The sequence below is a fragment of the Apus apus genome, chromosome 25 (assembly GCF_020740795.1).
Source record: "Apus apus isolate bApuApu2 chromosome 25, bApuApu2.pri.cur, whole genome shotgun sequence".
In the NCBI taxonomy this organism is placed as follows: domain Eukaryota; kingdom Metazoa; phylum Chordata; class Aves; order Apodiformes; family Apodidae; genus Apus; species Apus apus.
Genome location: NC_067306.1, coordinates 5,289,589 through 5,305,753, shown reverse-complemented (window position 1 = coordinate 5,305,753; position 16,165 = coordinate 5,289,589). Strand labels below are relative to the sequence as shown.

Here is a 16,165-nt window from a genome sequence, read left to right as displayed (position 1 = left end):
AGAATTTGGGTCTCCTCTTCATCTGGGCTTTCTCTGCCTCTAAACACCTTGTGAATTCCTTGTATTTGGTGGGTTAACCTTTTCCATAAAGGCAAATCTGAAAGTGCTCTAATGTCAATGCATAGAACGAATGAAGTTCAACAAGAACAAGGGTAGAGTATTCCATCTGGGGAAGAAAAACCCCATGGATCAGTACAAGTCAGGGGGTGACCTGCTGGAGAGCAGATCTGGGGAAAAAGACCTGGGGGTCCTCCTGGCCAGCAAGCTGACCATGAGGCAACAACATGCCCTGGTGGCCAAGAAGGCCAATGCCATCCTGGGGGCATCAAGAAGAGCGTGGCCAGCAGGTCAGGGAGGTTCTCCTGCCCCTCTTCTCTGCCCTGGGGAGGCCCCAGCTGGAGAACTGGGCCCAGTTCCGGGCTGCCCAGTTCCAGAAGGACAAGGAGCTGCTGGAGAGAGTCCAGCCTGGGGCACTGAGATGCTGAGGGGGCTGGAGCATCTGGCTGTGAGGAAAGGCTGGGAGAGCTGGGGCTGCTGAGCCTGGAGAGGAGGAGGCTGAGGGGGGATCTGCTCAGTGCTGATCAATATCTCCAGGGGGTGGCAGGAGGATGGGGCCAGACTCTTGCCAGTGGTGCCCAGTGACAGGACAAGGGGCAATGGGCACAACCTGGAGCCCAGGAGGGTCAACCTAAGCATGAGGACAAACTTCTTTGCTGTGAGGGTGGCAGAGCCCTGGGACAGGCTGCCCAGGGAGCTGGTGGAGTCTCCATCCCTGGAGACATTCCCAACCCTGCTGGATGTGTTCCTGTGGGATCTGCTCTAGGGGATCCTGCTCTGGCAGGGGTTGGACTAGATGATCTTTAGAGGTCCCTTCCAACCCCTGACACTCCGTGATTCTGTGTAATTAATTCCTGGAGAACTCAGGTGGTGGAAAATCCACAGGTAAATTAAAGTTCCGTGAATCTGTGATAAGTGAATGCTGGTATAAAATCTGCAGCCCTCAGGTCTCTGTCTAATTATGTCCTTCTACCCCTTTTTTCTCCTTGTCTCGTGTAGCCCAAGGTCACGTTCCGAGCTGGCAGTTGCTGCTGGAGCAGCACTGAAGCTGGCGGGAGGCTGAGTGATGCGTTCAGTAATGTGATGACAGGCTCTGGCTCACTCTATGGTTGCTACAAATCACAGGTTCTCTTGATTATAAACAAATTTTTAATATCTGTTTAGGAGTTGGGGTTGCTGTCCTGGTTTGAGCCAGGATGAAGCCAATTTTCCGTTTACTGTTTTTTTTTTTTTCCTTATTGTCATTGGTTTAATTGCCCATTTTGAGTCAAATTGTGACAGTTGCTTGTAAACAAAATGGTAAAAAAAATTTGCAATACAGTTTCTTATGCTCATGAACACCAATCACTGTGTTTAATTTATTCAAGATAAATCTCCGTCATAATAATGTTCATCAGGAAGGACAGACTTTAATCCAGTCACAGATGAAGCAGTATGTGTTATTTAGTAAAATGGTATTTCATAGACTCAGTGAATGGTTTGAGTTGGAAGGCACCCTTGTTCTGTGTGCATGAACAGTTGCAGACAAAGTGAGGAGAAATTACTACTTTTAGGAAAACTGGGAGGTCACTAGGAAGGAGGAGTTTAGGTGTTCCAACACACACTTCTGTGACATACAGAGGTAGAGTACAGAGGTGGAGTCCAAATATGAGCAGGGGGTTCTTTGTCCTGGCATTTCTGCTGCTCACTGTTAAGTACATCAGGTCTCTTTTAATTTTGTCTTTCATAGCTATCAACTTTCACCAAGCTAAAAGACTTTACTTATTATTACTTAGTCTATCCAAGACTCATGTGGTTTTGTTCTTCCATGTCTTTCAGTCCAGCCACTGGGCATCTTTATTACTTACAGAAGTATTTTACAAACATGGGGAACCCCTGTCCATCACTGGGCAGGACACCTGATGAGGAATAAAACCTAGACTGCTTTGCTCTGTAAAGGGTTAGATCACATCTCTTTAACATTTAACCCTGTGAAAACACCTGTTAATTTTTTCAGTTACTAAGAGCTAGGTAAGCATATTGCATTTAAACCAAACAAGCAACTGCTCCTTTTCACTTAAACTGGGTTGACAGCCTTTCCTGTCGAAAAGAATTGGCTGTGGGCTTTTTTCAGCAGCTGAAGCAGGCTGCAGTGCCTGGGGGGAAGAGGTGGCTTCTGACTTTCCTTGGTGACCATCCCTGAGGAGCTGGTGCAGCCCGTTCAGGCTGACATGGCCCAGGGTTCTTACTCATGTAGGTGCACTGGGCAGTTGTCACTAGCAGAGGTTACTGACCTGCTTGCTGGTCACTCCAAGGGAACTCAGCTACAGCCACGTAGAATGATGAAATGACAAGTTGGTGTATTTAATATTAAAACCAATGCTTTTGTTTTACATAAAATACAGAATGAAGAAAATGTAGAGCTCCCTCAGACCTACAGTTCTTCCCTTTCAACATCCGAGTTTCCTGTGCCTGTGGACTCTTCCCTTTTGTATGCACCGTGGTCTACCTGTGGAGATGACACTAAGCAGCCTGCTGCTTCTCAGATGAATGTGAAGTCCAGGTAGTCATTTTTGACAGAGAGAATGCATGTCATGAAGGGCATTTATTTTGTATGTTTATTTTAACCTATTAATTATTTTGAATTAACTAAATGTTTTCATTAATATGCAATTTGTTTTGAGGATTCAACCCGAAAGGAATGATTATGGCAGTGAAACAGATTTATATGGACTTGTGTCCAACATCTTGGAAGAACAAGACAAATCACAGCCATGTTGTGCTGAGGGGTGAGTGTGTTGCTGTGCAAGTGCTGCTGCCGTCCTCTTCCCTTACAAAAACTGCCCTCCCTGCTCTCCCCATCTGGGTTCCGTTAGTCAGCTTGGCATCTGCTGCTGGCAAGTCCTCCTGCTCTTCATGGTTTCCCTTCATTCTCCCTTGTCTTCTAATGTGTCTAATGTCTTCTAATATATATGTCTTTAAATATTTCTAATACTTGAAAGTTTTCTCTGTGTACTCAAATTACATGGTCGTTTCTGGCTTTTGAGTATTTACAGAACTTTTTAATTGGCATTTTTTAAAATAAGTCCCTAACAAGCATTGTAAAAATGCTGTATTCAAGTACATCTCCTTGAATGTATACCTTGGCCTGTTTTTGTTTTAGATAAAGATTGAATTCCATTGTTAGGTTTCTCAATTAATTTCAATTCACAGGAAGAAAACATAGAACAGGGAATCATACTCTTAGGCACTTTCCTGACCTGGTAGGAGTGAAGAACTCTGTGCAAAATGAATGTCCTGTTGTTAGTGCTACCAAGGCATATCTAAAGGTCAGATTTATTATGCCCGATTCTAGCACCAGAAGCAGCCATTAGAAAGGCATAACTTGACACACAGGGGTTCAGATCCAGGGTTCCTGGGACACTTGGAAAGTGCACAGTCTTGTGCCTGAACCCGAGTGTTCTAGGTCTAAGGGACAAGAAAGGGAACCGAGTTCTCAAGGTTCCCAAGCCAGGCACTGCTCTTCCTTTCTGTCTCAGAATCATAGAATCCTACAATGGTTTGGGTTGGAAGGGACCTGAAAGATCATCTAGTTCTAACCCCTCTTCTCCCCAAATTCCAATGATTCCTGGATGTGTACTGAGTGATGATGCTGAAGTGAGGGAAAATTTGAGGGAGAGTCAGTCTTGATCAAGAGGTGACTCTCAAACTCCTTTGCTTCAGGCGATTAAGGTTGGATTTCTCTCTTCAGTACTGCCGTATTTGGCTGTGACTGTAATGACTTCCAGGCACCATTTTTCACTTTTCGGCTTTCCTTGACACTCAGTGATTGATTGCCCTATGTTAATTTGTGGTAATTAGTGGAAGGACAGGAAATGTGCTGAGATGCTTATTCTTGATTTACCTGCAGGAAGCAGTGTAGGCCAGTGTAAAACACAGGAGATTCTGAAGCAATAAACAAAATGATACAGAGAAGTGTTTTGTCTGGAGTGCTAGGACATGGCTTTGAAGCATACGGGTAGTTTGTGAAGTATGGTTATTTTAACTTGCTGCTTGGCCAGCAGTTTTTCAGTGGTGATGGACAGTAAATCTCTTGGCTTGATTGATGGATGATCATTTGGTATGTGCCCATCACCTGCAGCTTGAGGGCATTGCAGGAGCTCCAGAGGTATGTGGGTGGGCTCAGACCTGACAGAATTAGTTTTCTCAAGGAAAGGAAACTGCAAAGGTGGCAGTAGTGGATAAGAGCTGGTTGGGAGGGAGGTATCATGGAATCAGTCGAGAGAACTGGGTGGGGGAAGAATTGCATGTTTCAAACCTGTTCCTGGGTTTGGGGATGGAAGAGCAGCACTACAAATGGGAATCTAAGGTGTGTTTCTTGTGTTTCAAGGAGCTGCCCTTCCAACTTGAAGTCAGTGTGGCCCATGAACGCAACCAGAATCCTAGACCACCATGACCTGTTGCCAGAAACGAAAAGACCAGTGGTTGGAGCTGTCTCACAGCAGGGTTTCTATGGCAGCGAGTCGGTAGCTGGAGCGGAGCAGCAGCACCTGCCGGGCGCTGAGCCCCCGCAGCAGCGGGGGGAGGAGCGTTACCGCGGGCTGGCTGCCGCGGGGCTGGAGGAGCAGGGCGGCTACCCCGCCAGGAGTGATCATGCCAACTGTTGCAACGTGCAGAATAATGAGAATATGAAGACAACACCCATCTATCAGAACTATCCGTTCATAAAAACCACCTTCTCAGGCCCAGCTGGGTATGCAGAAGTCATCAAAGACCCGGCAGCCGATGCCTGCCCTTACGGGAGGGAGAAGGTGTGTCCCAAGGGAGCCGACGCGCAGCCGCACCAGAAGCGGGCAGAAACCTTTCTTTCACAGTTTCACAGATACAATGAGAACACAGATTATAGTAGATACACTGAATATTCTCATGCTGGTAAAGCCAAACCTAACAAGAGCACCAATTGTGGCCTCCAAGAAAATAAAAAGCTAGTAAATGGAAGCATTGAGGCAGCGTCTCTGGACACAGAGCCCTACACTAAATTATTTCAAATTAAATCAGGAACTCAGAAAAAAATAGAAGATACAATATCAGATCAGCAGAACTTCACATTTCCCAAGGCTGTAGGATTTTTATCAGAAAAACAATTTGCAAATGAAGCTTCATTCTGCACTGATTTTGGGCAAAAATTTGACTATGGACTAAAATCTTTTGCAACTTGTTCAGGGAACAGTGACTGTGCAAATGGTGTAGAAAAGCAGCAGTTTTCAAAGTCTGATCTTCAGAATTCTGAATACTGTAAATCACTTCCTGTGTTACCAAACTCAGCAAACCCCTCAGCAGGTGCCTTTGTCAGGCCAGCCTGGATGAACATGCAAACTAAAACCACTACTTCTGCCCCATTTCAGAGTCCAAGTCCTTTGGTGAAACTGAATAATCATCTTCCTGCTTTTCCAAAAAGCTCCAGTCATCCTAATGACTTTTTTCAGTTGTCATCTTCAAATTTCCCTTTAAGCAGTAATTTATTTCACAAGTACTGTCAAGATAATCCTTCATTCTTTTCAAGTCTTGAGTTTGGTTATAACCCCACAGAACGAGCTCGATCTGCTGCTTGCCTGGAAGCACTAGTGAGGGGGGGAGAAGAGAATCTCCTCGAGTATTTAAGTGAAAAGAAACTGAAGCAGCCAAATGGATTCTGTGACAATTACTTAGCTCAGCAGGTTGAGATCCTTGAAAACATGAACAAACAGCGTTTCCAGTCGAAGCCACAGAGTGAGCGTTACGACCTGGAAGGACACAAACACGTGGATGGGTTGTTGCAGAACATGTACCAAGATCTAGTGGAGTCTCAGGGACAGTTCAGTCTCCGGCAGGCGAGCGGAGACACCAACACCAGCAATCCTGGGACTTGCCTGCCAGCTCCTGGCTTGTCCAACAGCTGCCTGATGGGTGACTTCAGGCTGAACCAGCAGCTGGGGTCAAGCACATTCCCTTGGAGATCAGGTCGTCTCCTAGGCCGTTCTGTTCTCCCTCTGATGGAGTCTCATGACATGTTCTCCCACGATGATTTAAAACGCTTCTACCCTTATTTGAATGATAAGATGTATGGTGACAGTTCTTTTCCTGGTTTTGTACCAGCATTTGGATTTCAAAGGCAAGTGAAAAACCGTAGTGGGCCTTCCAGCGAGCTTCATGTTAGACTAGAAGAATGTTATGAGCAGTGGAGAGCTTTGGAGAAAGAAAGAAAGAAGGTAAAAAATTTAAAATCAATTATTATGTCCTATCACAGATTTGATGTAGAGCCCATCCAGCTCTGACCAGTTTGAGGTCGTGGGTAATTCTCACTGTTATGAGCTGAAACGCTTAATGGGACTCTAAAGTTAAAAAGAGTTTGCTTCCCTGTATATTTGGGACTGAAAACAGAAGGTTTTGAAGGTTTGTAGCCTGATCGGGAGCACCGATCTTGTTGTGTTGAAGGTTACATTTCAAGCAGGAATTCAGTGGCTTCTCCAGTCCCTGCGGTGGTGCTGGGGAAGGTGCTGCATGACTTACAAAGCCACATTACAGTTGTTTTTTTTTAAACCACAATAAACAACCCACCTGGAAACTTTGACAGCAAATCCATTAATTATATGTTGAATTGGGACTAAACTTAATCCTTTCAAGAATTAATTAAAATTCTTAGGCCCTATGCTTTTAGTTCTCTCAAGGAGTTCTCACTTCCTCTTTCCCTGAGGTTTTAACCCAAGATGTATCTGAAGGGGCTCTTTTTTCCTTCAGAAAGGAGGCTGAAGAACAGGGTAAGATTAAAACCCTTGAACTATAAAGGGTAGTTCTGTATGGAGTCCTGCTTAAAGCAGTTGCCCTTTTTGGTCATCACGAAGGTTGTCCATTTGAATGTGAAAGCTGCCTTAATGTAACCGATTTAGCTGGTGTTGATACTCAAAAACGTTCTGGAGCTGCGACTTCTTGAAGGGAAGCTTAACTACCTGGGGTGCAAATTAGGCTGCAGCTTTAAGTGGGCCACCACAAGACAGTCTAAGAAACGCTATTTTGAAACAGATTTTGCGAGCTGTAGATTGTTACTGGTGTTCCAGAGTGACACAACGGGATGAGAAGGACTGAACTTCGAAATCTTGCAGTCAGGTTTCAAAGTAATTTTTGATGGCTAATTAAAATAGGGGTTTGTTTTAACAAAGAGCTGTCTGTGATTTGACTAATTCGGACAAAATGAAGGTTGATTGCTGACTTAATTTTATTTTAACTTTGTGGATGAGGTCCACACCTGTTTGTTCCTTCTGTTTTGTCTTGTGATTCTGACTTGCATCCATTTTATTTACAGGCAGAATTAGTGCAGGCTGTAGTCAGAGCGTGAGAAGATCTAGCACTTTGAAACACATTATGTTAGCATAATCACTGTAGTTGAACTGCTTTCAGTAAAGTGGTTTTTCACTTAAAACAGGTGATTGTCTTACCAAATAATTAAATCCTGTGTGCCTGAATCCTCATTATCTGCTTTTAAAAAAAAACCAAAATGGCAAGGGGGAAAAAAAGTCTTATCTGATGTTTCTTCTTGTTTCTGTAATAAAGCACATTTTGCAGCTTACATTCTTAGGGAGTTATTCTTTTGTTTTCCTGCAGACTGAATCAGCTCTTGCTAAGAATTTCCAAGGGAAAAAGGTTTCCAGTGCTAACAACACTCCCATTCCAAGGCTGACATCAAACCCATCAAGAGTTGATCGTTTAATTGTGGATCAGCTGCGAGAACAAGCCAGAGTGAGTTGTAGGATTAAAAAAAAAAAACCCACCAAAAACTATTGAACTTGCCACACAGAACTTAGAGTACAAAGTAAGATATGTAAAATGATCAGAGCAGCTTTTCCCAAAATAGCTTTGTTCTTAAGTGCTGTGCAGGGAATAGCATTTCAGTGTTATTGTTATTATTGTGGTGTTATTATTATCATCAATAACATTTCAGTGTTAGTGCTCTGTGCAGCTGCAGGCTCCAGTGCTGCTGTCCTCAGGGATTGCTGCCTGGCTGAGGCCCTGCCTTGCCTGTGAGGTTCCTAGGGCAGGAGTGAGCATGAGGTGCTACACTCCAGTCACCTGCCTGGCTGCTTGCACAGCTGAGATGTGCCCAACGTTTCAGCTTTTCTGGTTTGAGCAGCTCAGCAAAGAAAGGACCACTATAGATTCACAGTCATTGTATTAAAAAAGTTGCGGGGTGGGGGGGGGGAAGCAACTTTACTGTTAGTGAGACTTTGATATGTATTTGCTTGAGAGTCTCGTGAGGTTTTTTTTTTTAATGCAAAATGGATATTTGATGCAACTCCAGGCAGAATTTCTACATTATTAGTTTGCTGTTTAAGCCAAACAGCCACCACCTGTAGGGCAAGTGTGTCTGGTGTCTCTTGAGCTGCCCGTGGCTCTGTGGCCAGAGAATGGTGCCGGTGAGCGCGGTGGTGCCTCTCTGTGTAGCAGTTCTGCACGGGAGGCTTGGGGGCAGCACCAGCAGAGCTGAGAGGGACTGAACTGGCTCTGCTTGGGCTCCGGAGGAGAAATGTGAGCTGCAAAGGGCAAAGCCAAAGCCCGGCCCTGCCAGGGCTGTGGGATTGAGGGCAGCAGCTGCTTCCTGAGGAATGCTGGGTCCTGGAGGAGCTGGTGCTGCTGGGCTCGGCCGGGACAGCAGCTGTTCCTCTAGCCTCTCACAGGTAGAATAAGCTGTGGAGCCATGTCTGCTTACTGCCTGCTGAAATGGTGTGTGCAACTTCTGCTTTTGTCCTTGGAGCTGAGTAGAGAGTTCAGTGGAAGGTGTGGTAGGCTTTGTGTACACTTCTTAAACTCCTGTGGTATCAACCCCAAAAGAGCAGTGTTGGGGAGTTTCTGCTTTGAGAAGGCCTGCCTGTCCCTGGCCTAATACTGTAAAACCATGCCTAAACAAGGGCTTAATCTTCTCTGGCCATTTCAGGAACCAAGCTTCAGGGTAGGGAACCTCCAACCCTTGTCAAGTAGCAGCTGAAAAGTAGCTTTAAGGATGCTCAAAAGCACAATGGGACTGTTAGACCTGGATTCTAAAATACTTAGTGATGGCCAAAGAGAAACACTGGTACAGTGGAAGTTGAGCTGCCAGAATCTGGGATTAACTTTCAGAGTGTGTTAAATCCTCTTGGTAGTCATGCACTTCAGTTTGGTTTTCTCATCTGAGACTTCCACTTGCAGTTGCTTTCAGTTCCAGAACAAAGCATAGCAGGTGGAGAGGTGACAGCAGCTTTCTTCACTACATCATCAGTAGCTATTAAAACCACTTAATAGTCAGAGAACAAACTTGAAACCACGATCTCCTCTCTATAGAGTGTGTCTCATCTTACTTGTGTCCAAGGAGATGTAAATCCACAGCTCCACTGGAACTGGAGAAGGCCATAGTCACCCCACTGTGGGCTACTCTGAGGCTGGACATTCAGCTTGTCCACTTGAAGCTCTTCTATTCTGACTGGCTGGGGGCAAATTGGCTGCTCCTTATAAAGAGTGGTTTTCACCCAGATAATTGTGGCTGTGCTGAGGGAAGGGGGGAACACAGTGGCCTTGATTCAAAGGAATGCTCTTGGTTATGGAACCACCTCCTGTTACATGGTTGTCTCCAAGTTGTATATACCCATTATTAACTAGGAAGGTGTGTGTCCTCATTTTTGGATATTGTAACTTTGCTGCTGTGTACACCCAGGTATGCTACAGCTTTGGTTTGAAGAAGAAGAAATCCTAGGTAAGAATTTAAAACTACTTCAACTATAATGTTATGAACTGTTCTCAAAAGAAAAGAATGGTTATTGTGAATCTGTTCTTCCTAATCTAGTTAATTGTCTTGTAAGTCTGGATGAGTACAGTGTGAACTCCTGTAACATGTCAAATGTTCATTAGGTTGTGACTTTACTGGGAAAAATGGAGCGTCTCCGCAGTTCTCCCCTTCATGCCAACATTTCTATTGCTCTTGATAAACACTTGGAGGTCATTCATGTAGTGCATTCACGTAGAAAAGATGAAATTGTAAATGCTTCCAATCGACAGAGGCAAGGAGCTCCCAGATGCCAGGATGACAGAGGTATATCCATGCTTATGTACTTTTATAAGGTAGCTGAAAAATTCTGCACAGATTGCAAGTCTACGGAAAAAAATAAATGTGAGGGGTTTTGTGTCAAAGTTTTGATTTCTTTTGCAGTGTCTAGAGCTTTGAGAAAGGCAGACTGTGGAGTTTAGGTGACAGTTTTGAGAGGACACTAAAACTGGGTTTTAGAGATAAGTGGCTTAATTCAATTTAGGGTGTGTTTATTTTAATTAAGAATCTAGCAAGTAATGAGAAGGCAGTGGGGGTTTTTGTAAGGCAGTCTGGGGTGAGAGATGACATTAAACTATTGCCTCTTTCTTCCCCCTGTCCCTCTTGTTCCTGCTCCCCTCACCCCTCTAGCCCTGTCTGTAATCCTACGTAGAAATTCCTTGGTGCCTCCCAGAGACCAAGATGGCCTTGTGTTATGAGTGGATTTCCTCTTCAGGCATGTTCTGTCACAGATTAACATAAACCACAAATCGTATTTGGTCAGAATTGGTTTATTCTTCATGGTATCCAAAATATGTGGAATATTCAGCTTTGTCTTTCACTAGTGCACAGGCAGAACAGCAAATTTCCTGCTCTCTTGGATGTGAGGCAAAATAAATTCCTACTACCTTTGATGCTCTGACTTTGTGTTGGAAGCTCTGTTACATTTCTGAGTTTTCTGCTTACTTCCTGCCTCTCTTTCCTGAATTAGATGGATTCTTTTACTTCTTTGGGGTGTCCCCCCATGCAATTCTGTAATTCTCAAGTTTACTTCAAATGATACACTATAGCAACGTTTCTTTTCACCTGTTCACCCTCATATTTCTCTTCACCTTGATTGAAGCTGATGTGACTTGTTAAGATGAAAAGGAATGTTTTTGGGTGTTAAAGCCCATGAATGTAATTGGCACAGGAGTTACTTGGTGCTGCTTCTTAACAACATCTGGGAGCTCTGTGGAACCCAGTAGTCTGGGAAAGAGAAGCTGTTGGACCTGGAGATCTGCTGTGAAGAGAAGAGCTTTGCACAATGGGGTCTGATTGCTCAGCTAGCAGGGCTGCACCTTCCTTGTCTACCTCATCCTCCACACTGGCTGTCTCTTGTGTCATCTCTTGTGGCAACGGGCGAGGATAATTCAACAGTGGATGGCTGGACACAGTAACTGCATTTGCTGCATGTCTGGGGAGGCCTTTGCAGAATTTCACAGAATCATCCTGCTTGGAAGGGACCTTGGAGATCATCAAGTCCAACCATAACCTACATCCACCAGCTATAACCTAATCTACCTGTTCAGTGCTTAACTCATGTCCCTCAGCACCATATCTGTATTTCTTTTCAACACCTCCAGGGATGGTGACTCCACCACCTCCCTGGGCAGCCTGTTCATGTCTAACCACTCTTGGGTAAAGAAATTCTTTCTAACATCCAGTCTAAACTTCCCCTGGTGCAACTTCAGGCCATTGCAGGAGGTGCTTGCAGCTGTGCCTCTCTCGAGCAGAGCTTGGCAGAGCTTTCTTGTTAAGTTTTGTTTTGTTGAGAAAAGCTCTTCCCTTCCCCAGCACATTTCTATTCCATCTCATCTGATATCAAATATCTGTCTTAGCAGGCAGGACCTGTCTGTTGTGTCTTGTGTTCCAGGAAGCTTGATTTCAATAGAATCCATACATGAGCAGTGGTCTTCTCTTCTCCTAGCTCCCTGGCTTTAGTTGCAACACAGATTTACTTCAGGTGTAAGCAGATGGATATGAGCTGCCTCATATTGGTTGTATCCATGCACCATGTGGATCTGAAAAATTCTACTGTTGCACACTGAAGTTGTGGAACTGTACAAGGTATCTGGCAGCTGTTCATAAATGTTTTGTTTCTAGAAGAAATCTCAATTACCAGACAAAGGGTTTTATGGAGTGTCATCTGTCACCCACAACAACCATCAGACCTTTCAGAGCTCTCAGACCACACCTGTGCTTTGAGGTGTTCCTGGATTTAGTTCCCAAGATCTTTCAGAAGGGTGTAGATGTTATAGATCATCTTCTGAGGGGAGAAAAGACCTCTTTAATGTCTGTAACTCTCAGGCACTTCATTCAGCCGAAGCCTTTAAAACAACTCTTTGCTGTGGCATTTTCTGTTCTTCCCTGGTGGTGGTCTAACTGCCAGCCATACCTTACAGCTTTGAGATGCATATTTATGGCAGTGTCACTTGTTCCCTAGCTTCTTCTAGGCACTCTAGGTGATACCATTCCTGTGGTCTCTTCTTGATTCCATAAAACATGGTGTGGAAATTGGAATTTTGGAAGTACAAGTGCTGATTATCACATCCTCCCACTCTGTATTCTGTCCCCCCTCTTTTCTGTGGAGTTACCCTTCCAAGCACCACCTTCTACAAGTCTTTGAATGACTGACACTTGTGTTGGACAAGTGTATTTTCCTGATGATTCTTTAGTTACCTAAGTCAGTGTTCTGTACCACTCCTGGGTGGGAGGGGTGTCCCAGCTGGGGAGGGGATGAGGTGAGGGCTTTGGTTCTGCCCTAAGGCACCCCAGGTACTGCCAGGAGGGGGGATGTCCTACCTGGGGCAGAGAATCCAGGACCATGGGTTGAATCATAGAAAGGTTTGGGTTGGGAGGGACCTTAAAGATAATCTAGATCCAACTCCCCTGCATGGGCAGGGACACCTCCCACCAGCCCAGGCTGCTCCAAGCCCCATCCAGCCTGACCTTTAACACTGCCAGGGATGGGGAAGCCACGACCTCCCTGGGCAACCTGTTCCAGGGTCTCACCACCCTCATAGTAAAGAATTTCCTCCTAATACCTAATCTAAATCTCCCCTCTTCAAGTTTTAAACCATTGTCCCTTGTCCTCTCACTACCCACCTGTGTAAAAAACCCCACCCCAGCTTTCTTGTAGGCCCTTCAGGTCTTGGAAAGCTGCTATAAAGTCACAAAGAACCCCAACTTCCTCAGCCTGTTTCCATAGGGGAGCTGCTCCAGCCCTCTCATCAGTTTTGTCGCCCTCCTCTGCTCTTGCTCAAAGAGCTCCATGTCCTCCTTATGTTGGGGGCTCCAGAACTGGACACAGTTCTCCAGGTGGGGTCTCACCGGGACAGGGGGAGAATCACCTCCCTCGACCAGCTGGCCACAGTTCTTTTGATGCAGCCCAGGACACAGACTGGTGCCAGCTTTTTGCAACCCAGTGGAACTGCAGTGGTGCTTACTGAGCACCAGGATGGGCAGACTTCATGTCGAAGCCTCCACTGCTTCCAAATCCCATGGGAGTGTGTGACCAGGGGGGTGAGTGCGCATGTGTTTTCTGTGCAGCCCAACATAGTGTGACCCAGCTCCAGGAGGAGGGAGTGTGCCCTGATGAAAAACTCTGGTGCCTAGAAGAGAGGATCAAATTGGTTTCCTCACACACAGGCTAAAATTAAATTCAAAGCATTATTTATACATTAAGATATTGCTGATCAATACGTGGACCACTGCACCACGTTGTTCTTGATTCCAGAGTGGTGGGGTTTGACATGTTTTTGCAGAAGGTGATCTGTGTGTGTTAATAAAATGCCATAAATGAGCTATTCCTTTGTAAGGACAGGGAAAGGATCCACTCTGTGGATCTGGAGAGGTTGCTGTGGGCCAGCAGCACTGAGCTTGCACGGGAAAGGCTGGGATGCCTGTGGGATGTGTGGACACAGAAGATGTTCCAAACCAGAGGTGACCATAAGGCTTTAGGTGCTCCTGATAACAGGTGTCAGCAAAGTAGGAGCTTCAGCAAAATAAATACCTAAATTCCACGTACTCATTGTATGAGGGCCTAAAAATCACTGCTTTTAGATTCAACTTTTACAACCTTATCAAGAGACAGACACAGAATCAGAGACTAAAAAGGGTCTAAAAAGTGTTGCTGGTTTTAGCCTTGCCAGGGTGAGTTAGTCCCTGGTAGTTCCTGCTGAGGAGCTGTGTAACAAAGATCACAACGCCCTTCCCTCCCTGCAGATGTGTTTGCTCTTGCTCTGGCAATTAAAGAGATGAGCGCAGCGACGCGTAAAGCACGTACCACCCTCTGGTGTGCCCTCCAGATGACCTTGCCAAAATCTTCTGCTGGAAAACTCGATCGAGAGAAAACTCCCCGGGAGCTGGTGCAGCCTCAGGAAAAAGTGTGTGAGAACTACAGCGTCTGCAGCGTCCTCAGTCAGAGGGCTGAAGTAAACAAGCACTAAGGAAATACAACTTGTGTGCAAAAATACACTTGCATCTGTATGTCTGAGGTGATACACTAATTCTTTTTAATTATTTGTAAAGTTTGAAATACTAATATTGATATTTAAAGCTGTATCTTGAGGAGAAGTTGGATTTGCTTTAAGGGGTCTCGGGTTCTACTTAAACTGTTAACATGACAGGCAGCATCAGAATGTTGTGAAGCCAAACTGATGAATGTTAACTTAAAAAAATAATCAGACTAACTAATTAACAGCCAAGATATTATTTAACTTCTGCAGGTGAACCCTGGTGTACAACTCTTCCAATTACTTCTTTTAGTTTTGCTTTAGGAAATAGGTTTTAAAATAATGATTCTTAAAGACTGTAAAAACCGTTAAAGACGGGGTGTCCGGTCAGTGTCAGATGAGATTGTGATGGAAAACTGTTTTCCTTATCAAACTAATACCTCAAAACAGGAGGAAAAAATGCTAAGAATACCCAATATTCATGTAAGATTAAATATTTAAAATATAAATATTTATGAATTTGAGATTTTAGAATCTAAATTTGTGAAAGGTGATGCACTGGGTTCTGCTAAATTACTGGTATGACAAAATTGCTGTTGTGAAACCATGCAGTTCAGTAAATGTCTTCAGATCATTTGGGCATGCTCTTGGGAACAAAAGAACCTCTGTATTAACGTATTTAAACACAATCAAATATGCCATGCACACAGGATTATCCTTGAAAAAGCTGTGCAGCAGCTGAAATGATGAGTCTTGTTTTTAATACCTTCACTTTAAAATTGGAAGAGGTATCACAAAGTTCTGGAACTTAGGTTTTCTTAAAGTTACTCTTTCACTGGTTTGGTTTGAAATTTGGTTGTTATATTTTAGACTTCTTAGTTTACCTCTGCATTTTTGAGAGCTCTTAATTAATACTTGGTGTTTCTCTGCTTATCTTAACCTGTACGAAATATAAGTAACTTATTCACTGACAGGAAGTGTCAGCACGATGTGGCACGGGAGAGATGGGGTTTTAACACTTGGACATTGGATTTATAATGTGTGGATTAAATTGATTCAGCTGTCCTTGCCTAGATACCTGGGTATTTTAAATATCTCTGTTCTTCCTACTTCTGGAAATCCTGAGATGCACAAGGTGCAGTCGCACCACACGGATTGTGATGAGATGATGTGGGAGAGGAACCGCACGCGGCCGAACGCAGGGTGCCCCTTGGGTCACTGGACTGACCAGGAGCACTGCCAGGGTGAGCTTATCGGGGGGACAGCAAAGCACATCACACCACGTGTCTCTGCATCAGGATTTGTTACGTTTAGCCCAGGACATGTTGATGTTACAAGCAGAACTGTACTGGCTTTATAGTCTGTCTGGTAAGAAATAAACTGGCCTTTGTTGAAGATTGTTTGTTTTGCCCTTGTCTTCAGAGCCACTGCTCCCAGAACTTGATCCATTAACAGGGAGTTTTCAGTTAGTTACTGAAGTATGTTAGGAGGTTGTCAGGAGAAGAATCTGTGATCACTTGGGCAGATCTGATCTAGTAGTTAGTTTATTGAGTTGTAATCAGTAAATTTAAGATGTGAAATATTTAATAAGTACAGCTGGATTGGTGGTCAGTGCCCTGCTGCACTTCAAGTCAGAATGGGATGCAGGGATTATCAACCCAAGCTTACTGCACAGATCAAGTGCTCATGTGTGCAGAAGATTTCTCTTACCAAGCCAGCCATGCCTGGGGTCGGGCAGGGGGTCTCAGTCCTGCTCCAGGGGAGGCCCCACTGCACAGCCAGCTGCTGTGGGGGGGGAGCACGAGGGCCCCGAGAGCTGCAGATCTTT

At 44.7% G+C, this 16,165-nt stretch overlaps 1 protein-coding gene across 1 annotated transcript; it reads left to right on the top strand.

Annotated features, from left to right (window-relative positions):
* Nucleotides 1–1,103: 1,103 nt before the first annotated feature.
* MEIOC (meiosis specific with coiled-coil domain) lies at nt 1,104–14,805 on the top strand. Its single transcript, XM_051640368.1, has 7 exons — nt 1,104–1,182; nt 2,442–2,599; nt 2,721–2,825; nt 4,427–6,284; nt 7,675–7,809; nt 9,949–10,129; nt 14,108–14,805. Exons 1-7 carry the CDS (start codon nt 1,141–1,143, stop codon nt 14,329–14,331), a joined length of 2,703 nt encoding a protein of 900 aa, XP_051496328.1. The 5' UTR covers nt 1,104–1,140; the 3' UTR covers nt 14,332–14,805.
* Nucleotides 14,806–16,165: the final 1,360 nt, after the last annotated feature.

Coding starts and splice junctions, on each gene's coding strand:
- MEIOC (XM_051640368.1), top strand. CDS start 1,141: ATGACAGGCTCTGGCTCACTCTATGGTTGCTACAAATCACAG. Junction 2,826..4,426: donor CAGCCATGTTGTGCTGAGGG/GTGAGTGTGTTG, acceptor TTGTGTTTCAAG/GAGCTGCCCTTCCAACTTGA. Junction 7,810..9,948: donor AGCTGCGAGAACAAGCCAGA/GTGAGTTGTAGG, acceptor AATGTTCATTAG/GTTGTGACTTTACTGGGAAA.